Below are 7,918 nucleotides of genomic sequence, written 5' to 3'. Positions count from 1 at the left end.
TTTATCTAAATACATCAATCACAAGATTTATTTATCACTGCTTTTCATTAATTGACCCCAGAGCTTCTTCATGGCATTTTTCACTTCTGCATTTCTTAGGGTGTAGATTAGAGGGTTTAACATCGGCGTGATTAGGGTACAAAATACAGTCACTGCTTTGTCAGCAGGGAAGGAGGTCATGGGCCTTAGGTACAGGAATGAACAAGGTACAAAGAATAAGATAACAACAGTGACATGAGAGGCACATGTCGAGAGGGCTTTGCGGCGCCCTTCAGAGCTGTAACCCCGTAGGGAGCGCAGGATGATGACATAGGAAGCAACCAGCATTGAAAAAGTGAGTAAACATAGCGACCCACTATTAGCAGCAATCAGGGGCCCCGAAGTGTGAGTGTCCGTGCAGGCCAGCTCCAGGAGTGGTATTAAATCACACATGAAATGGTTAATGATATTGGGACCACAAAATGGTAACTGGACCATGAACCAAAGCTGGATCCCACCATGAATAAATCCTAAAGCCCCAGCCATTCCCACCAGGAAATGACACAGAGGTCTACTCATGATGGTTGTGTAGTGTAAGGGCTTACAGATGGCCACATATCGGTCATAGGCCATTGCCATTAACAAGATGATCTCAGCTGCAGCCAAAAAATGCTCAGCAAAGAGTTGAGTCATGCAGCCACTGAAGGATATGGTGTTTTTCTCCGCGATTAAGTCAAAGATCATTTTTGGAGCTATGGAGGAAGAGTAGAAGCCATCTATAATGGACAAACAGGACAGAAAAAAGTACATGGGAGAACCTAAGGCTGGGCTGAGGAAGATAGTGACCGAGATGAACAGGTTACCTGCCAGCGTGACCAAATAGGTGATTAAACACACGGGAAATAAAAGTTTCTGAAGTTCTGGATTCTGAGTCAGACCCAGCAGGAAGAATTCTGTAACATTGTTCATCCTGTCACTGAGTTCAGCTTGAGTTGAGAGGATGGGGCCCATCTGAAAAGAGCACAGTATTTCTGAGTGATGATATTTTATTCAATCGCAACATATGTCATCATCTCTTTAGTGCTGGTCCCTGGAATTGAGAGTTATAAAGAAGAAGAGAGGAGGCTTGTTTTGTATTCATCACACAGTAGCAATACTTTAAAAACATCGCAATAAAAGTCAGGTGTTATCATAAATTTATGGCTGGCTTCCAAACTCGCCCTCTGTCTCGGAAAGTCAGATTGTAAGATTGACTTTCTTTCTCGTTTGGTGGCACATCTCATCAATGCTAATTATTTTGGAAATTGTACTTGTCCATTAGCATGAATAGTCATAGGTTTAGGAACACAATGTTCTTTTAAAAAGTCAACTGTGCGTCAGATATAAACTTTACAGAAGTGCTATAGCTCTATCAGCTGTGGTATGTAATTCATTCTTCCTTTCCGTCAGATGAATGCACAGGCACGTCTGATAAAGACAGAGCTGCAGATGGAGATTCCATTTTTCTTTCAAAATGCGTGGCAATTCTTTTCAACACCCATCAAGCTGTCAAAAGCTATGAAACTATCCACCGCGTGTTAAAAAAAGTTCTTATTAATTGTGTCCTTGCATGTTTTAACTGGCTCAACATAGCCCTTTATTTTACTCTCAATCTTCCCAGCTGTTCATCTTTGGCTATAGTCAAGTAAATGGTGTGATGTCCTGTGAAATGTTCACAAAATTTGCTAACTATATTTTACATGCAATGGGTCTTTTACCATGTAGGCAGGGTCATGTTCTGAAATAGATCTATTTCCTCATTTACAATTTACAGATGAAATTGAATGAATCATGAGTTTCTAATTAATAAGACAGAAATGTAAGATAATATACTTTTTTTCCCCTTTGGCACAATATAATTCATTAAGATAAATGTGAAGTTTCATTGCTAACTAAAGTAAATATTGAACATATACAAGACTAGATGATGATATTCTTTATTTGGGGAATGATATATACATGGATTTTAAAGAATGAGCACGTTATTTTTATGAAGTATCATAAGATAATTTACTCTCTCCTGCCCTTCCTTCTCATCCCCTGTAAAACGTAATAAAGTCCTTTCCCTTAAACATTTATGGGCACCATCTATCAGAAAGAATAGCATCTGAGTTATTAAAGGCTTGTGTTAAAACAACCAGCCATCTAAATGAGCCATCAGATAAGTCCACATGGAAGAAGCACACCAGCCTGTGTGATCCAAGGATTGTAAATAATAAAATCCAAATCTGGAGGAGGGAAGAGTATTAGAACTTAAATTCTGAACATCCGCTTTTTCAGAATTATATGGATGAGAGTAGAAGATCAAAATCCATCTGCAGGGCCTCCACGAGGATCAAGCTTCTGGTGAGTATTCCCTGACTATGGACTGGGCTTGTGAATCACCGTGCTATCAGACAGCGTGCATTGTAGGCTGGATTCCTGCAGCTGTCTGGATTAAAATGTGTACCTTGTCATTTGATGTCCCATTTTAAATTTATTCCAGTTTCTAGTATTTTCTGCCTTCTTTTCTAGTGAGTGTTTTCTCAGTTTTATTGTGCCATTGTTGTTGTTGTTTTTGGTATGTTTTCCTGTGCATGAAATCCTGGATAGGTAAGTCTATAGAGTCAGTACCTGGATGAATACTTTCCTAGGGGAGTGGCAGTGAGGTTGAGTTAATAATAACGAGTAAAAGAAAGAACGGAATGTCCTAAAATTGATTGTGATGATAATTATGCAACTATTTTTCATATACTTGAACTATTGAATTGTATAACATATACAATATATGTCAATAAAGTTGGGTAAATACATTGGAATCCATAAACTCAATAGTTATGGTTAAGTTATAAGAATGAGAAAACATTAGCATCAATGACATTCAGTTATAAAGCTGGAAAAGTCCCTAATACATTTTGGTGGTGTGAAAAAAATTTTATGGGCAGAAAATGTAGGATCATGGACTTCTCAGCTTCCGTAAAGAAGAGGGAAACAGCTTGAGTTTTCAGGATGACTTAGTTCTTGAATCATTTTTTTCAGTCTATGGCTTTTGTGATTAGGTAATTAATCATTCCTGATTAATTAGATGAACAAATTTGGGAGTGAGGAAAAGGTCAAAGAAATGTCTAACCATTACTAAAAGAAATTAACAGATTCAGTCTACTTGATGAGACATAATATTGACCAAAAATGCTATAAAAATGGCTTCAATGGTTCTTAAGAGGGTCTGGACTTCACATCACAGACTGGGCATCTATTGATACTTGGGCTTCAGCTCTTCTACGGAGGCCAATCATTTATTCATTTATTTATTTCTTCAGAAAATCTCTCTTTTTAGACCTTAGTATGGACCAGGCATCTGCTACAGGCAGGGCACAGAGGGATGACTGTGAATGCTATCATTATTCATGTAAATCTCTAATCAGATGCATTGATATCCTCAGAAAAGAATTTCATGTCAGTGTGCTCAAATTCATTTTCAGAGAAAAACACTAACCAACAAGTCACAGGATTTTATTACAAAGACTATTTTAGTGGAAATAAATGGACTAAATTAAGTTAGTGTACTTAAAATTTTGAAAGAAAAAGATTTAATGGTCACTGACCTTGGTCTAGTTGATTGTGGATTCCTCATTTTTTAGGTGGATCCCATTCAAGTGATATCTGCCCCTCCTGGTATTTGAAATAAAGCAGCAAACAGACTACATGAGCTTGAAATAAAAGTATTTCTAGCAACAAATTTCAAATGAAAATCTAACAAGTGAGAGACATTTTTTTCCGTATATTTTTAGATAGATGTCTTGGACGTTTTAGTGTATTTTTGTTCCCAATTTTCATTATATGTCCCCGTTATCAGAATTGATTTTCTATTCACTTTCTTTGATTCTCATGGATGTAGAAGTGAGTCATATGCACGTATATTTCATATCTCTTAGAACTGTATTCCATACAAATTAAAAACCTTGAGAATGAGGCAAAGATTTTCAAATCTGGAAAAGCTATTACATAAATATAATCAAGTTGAATTGGTTGGACATTACTTCCTCAAATCAACTGTGCCAAGATTTTGATCTCCTAAAAGTCCATCAGCAGTTTGGAGAGAATTCCTTTTATTCCCAGTTCACACCTTCCTTCTGATTTGGTTTCCTTAGAACCACACTAAGCTTAGAAGCAGTGTCTCCAAAACAAATCTTGGGCTTGCTCATCTGTGGCTCTGCTGCTGTTGATGCTCACAAGCCCTTCTTTAGAATCAGTGTTCATTAATTCTAGAGAGATGCTTTAATAAATGGTTACACAGTGCAAGGTTTGGTAATGCAATGACCTCTCAAATCACCTGAGAATTAGTAATTGGCCCTGTTGAAATCTTTGCAACAGTATCAGCAAAACTCTTTTAGTTAACCCCAGCTGGGAATATCCTTAGAGGTCAGTTTTGAAAAGTAGTTAGCTTGGGTTAAAGGTATATTTCTGCCAATATTTGGGATGAGACTTGGTAGAGTAACTTGGAGACATTCTTTATAAGGTTGTGTTGCTCATTGTGGCTTTGGGAAACCCAGAGTAGGAAGTGTAGATGATTTTATACATGGCAATTCAAATAATGGAGTTCTCTCTGAAAGCATGAGTGTAATTCAATATTTAGTCCATAGAATAATTTTCAATATTTTCGAACTTGAGGTTTAAAATTTATCTTAATTTTTTCAGTTTGATATATGCTGAATTTTTTCTTCTCCTTTGCCTTTCTAACTCCAGGTTTTTGCACATTTCATTTTAATACTTTGTCTTCTTCAATGACTTTGAAATTTTCTATTCAGCTTTTTCTTCGTAATTTCTCCCAATTGCTTTAGCTAATCAGCATTCAAAAGCAAATTTAAGAGTCTTTCTAGCATTCCCTTTAATATTTTCTTATCTTTTAAATGACATTTTGCTTTGTTCATGCATGATGTTCATGTCATCCCACAGTTCACCAGGTATTTTTCAGTTAGCATTCAGCAAGTCAAATCTATCTTGAGATGTCCTCAAAATTTAGATGGGATATACTCAAGGTCATATTTTGGCTTTCATGAACTTGTTTGCATTTTCTTCAGTTTCAACTTGTACTGGCATATGAGTAATTGATGGTCTATTCCATAATCAACCCCTGACCTTTTTTGGTTCTGTATTAAGCTTCCCCATTATCTCTTTCCACTGACGTAGTCAATTTGATTCTTGTACATTCCATTTGGTGAACTCCATGTCAGTAGTTATGTTGTTGAAAAAAGGTATTTGCCTAGGAGGCAAAGGACATTTATAGAGGTCTAAATACAGGCATGTACACACACATATTCATATATAATGACAGGGAAACACATCTATGTACAGGTAGTTATATGTTAAGTATTAAGGTAGCAGGCAGGCATTGGCCCTCGATTCAAGTACTCTCTCAATGTAAGAGCACTTTGTTTGAATAACTCTGTATTCTGTGATGCTTGCCTTCATGACACGGTCACTGAAGACAAATGGGTACATAAGGAAATGTGGCAAAGAAAGATGATGGTGCCCATAAATAAGCGGTTATCTAGCTGAAAAGCAACAAAGCCCACATGGAAGAAGCACACCAGACTGTGTGATCATGAGGTGCCAATGGGATCAGGTATCAGGCATCAAAGACCCAGAACAAAAAATCATATCAATGTGAATGAGGGGGAGGGCAGAGTAGAGACTCAAATACCATCTGTAGACAATTGGGCATCCTCTCACTGAAGGTCACAAGGAAGAGATGAGCCAGGCAGTGTGCAGAATAGCAACAATGAAACATACAACTTTTATCTAGTTTTTTAATGCTCCCTTCCCCCCACCAACCCCCCTTATGACCCCAGTTCTACTTTACAAATTCGGCTAGATCAGAGCATGTACATTGATACAGATAAGAGCTCACAACACAGGGAATCCAGGACATATAAACTCCTCAGGACCAATAATGAGAGTAGTGATACCACTAGGGCAAGGGGAAAGTGGGGGGGGGGGGGGAGAAAGGGAGAACTGATCACAATGATCAACATATAGCCCCCTCCCAGGGGGATGAACAACAGAAAAGTGGATGAAGGGATACAGCAGGTGGGTGGAAGACAGGAAAGAAAATACATTATAAATTGTCAAGGGTTCAGGAGGAAGGGAGAGTGGGGAAAAATGAGGTGATACTAAGGGCTCAAGTAGAAAGAACATGTTTTGAAAATAATGGTGGACACATATATACAAATGTACTTGACACAATGGATGTATATATGAATTGTAATAAGAGCTGTAAGAGCCCCCATTTTAAAAGTTTTTTTTTTTAAGGGATTACCAATGAAGAAATAATTGGTCAGGCTAAATTATATCATGGTATCTACAGTTTAATTTCTATGACCCAAGGCCATAGTTTTAAACTACTGTTCTGTTTTTTGGCTTCCAAGTTCCTCACTCCAACTACCAATAATTATCATTGCACCTTCTTTACACATATCAATTTTAGATTGAAGAAATTGGTAAAATTCTTCAATTTCTTTATCAATAGCTATATTTGTGTAAATAAGAATAATAACATTATTATCTGGAGTTCCTTATATACATATAGATATTATCCTATACAAAGAACATTGTACTTCAAGATAGAGATTGAAATATTCTTTGTTACAATGAACACATAGCCATTCCTCTTGACTTTGCTATTTCTAGAATTGTAAACCATATGATTTGTTCAAAATAGTCAATATCAGTCCATATTAGCTCACTGAGGAAGCTAGTTTATTGTGCCAACCTGGCTGATAAATGCATGTGGGATTAATTGAAGGGCGGAGAGACAAATGACTCAGTGAGCCTTGCATTTCTTGTCTCTTGCTCTTTGATCATCGGACCAGTGTGTGGCTGCCTTGCTTCTGTGACTCAATTTGCAAGCTACACTACCTGTGGGATGCCTAACCCATAGACTCTGTCCCTGTAATTTGAGGTTCCTTCAAGACCTGCTTCGCCACACCCCTGGAATTTACATCTCTTGAGCTGGGGGCTGTCGGACCCTGTCATCTGGCTGACTGTTGGTCACCTGCCTTGCTGTTTGCTGCCTGTGCCCGGATAGCCTGAATTTCTCTACAGAGGACTACCAGGTGGCTCTCAAGACTTGAAGGACTGCCAGTGTCTCATACTGTCTCATGGGAGTGAGTTGCACTGAGCCATATGTACTGCTTTATATTTTAATTAACTGTTTATTTCTTATGTTATACATCTATCTATGTATAAATATATATAAAATTATTAGCATTCTGGTTTTGTTTCTCTAGAGAACCCTATCTAACATATTTGGTACCAGGAATGCTTCTAGAGAAATAAAATCATAAATATGGGCTTCTTAAATTGGCTCTCCAGCCTTATTAGTCTTAAAAGCACTAATAATGCTACTTCAATGCCCAGAACCATGGATAAATCTGCTACTCTTACTAATCAATGGCGTGAAATAGCAAAGCTAATACATACAGTAGTACCATCAATAGATGAGGTGCTGGTTAAAGGAGAGGCTCTGAGTGATCGTATCTTTGGTACTTTTCTTGGAGTTTTGTCAGGATGATAAGTATAGGGAAGCTGGTTGGTCCTTCTTACAATGGAAAGTGTGATTAAGGAGGGGGTGGTCTCAGAGCCTCAGAAACATACCTTACGTGCAGACTAACAGATTTGAAAGCTTCCATCTGTGCTACAAAGGAGAGTTTTCTCTCCTCTAGTAATAGAGCTGACATTGCTGAGAACCAGGTCCAGAGGCTCATTATGCGAGTGGCTGAATTATAACTTCAGCTGAATTGCAGATATAGAGCAGTGTCTGATACCAAAGTGAGGGCACTGATTGGAAAAAGTTGGGACCCTGAAACATGGGATGGGAACATATGGGCTGATGATCCAGAAGAGGAGGATATTGAGCCCC

The 7,918-nt window shown here is 37.9% G+C and overlaps 1 protein-coding gene across 1 annotated transcript; it reads right to left on the bottom strand.

Annotated features, from left to right (window-relative positions):
• Window positions 1–27: 27 nt before the first annotated feature.
• Window positions 28–990, bottom strand: LOC101639334 (olfactory receptor 4C45-like). The gene has a single exon (XM_004708454.2). It carries the CDS (start codon window positions 988–990, stop codon window positions 28–30), a length of 963 nt encoding a protein of 320 aa, XP_004708511.2.
• Between the last annotated feature and the right edge of the window lie 6,928 nt (window positions 991–7,918).

This window comes from Echinops telfairi, unplaced genomic scaffold (assembly GCF_000313985.2).
Source record: "Echinops telfairi isolate 266 unplaced genomic scaffold, ASM31398v2 ScPeMD7_60;HRSCAF=208, whole genome shotgun sequence".
Lineage (NCBI taxonomy): Eukaryota > Metazoa > Chordata > Mammalia > Afrosoricida > Tenrecidae > Echinops > Echinops telfairi.
This window is presented reverse-complemented; position numbering and strand designations above follow the sequence as displayed.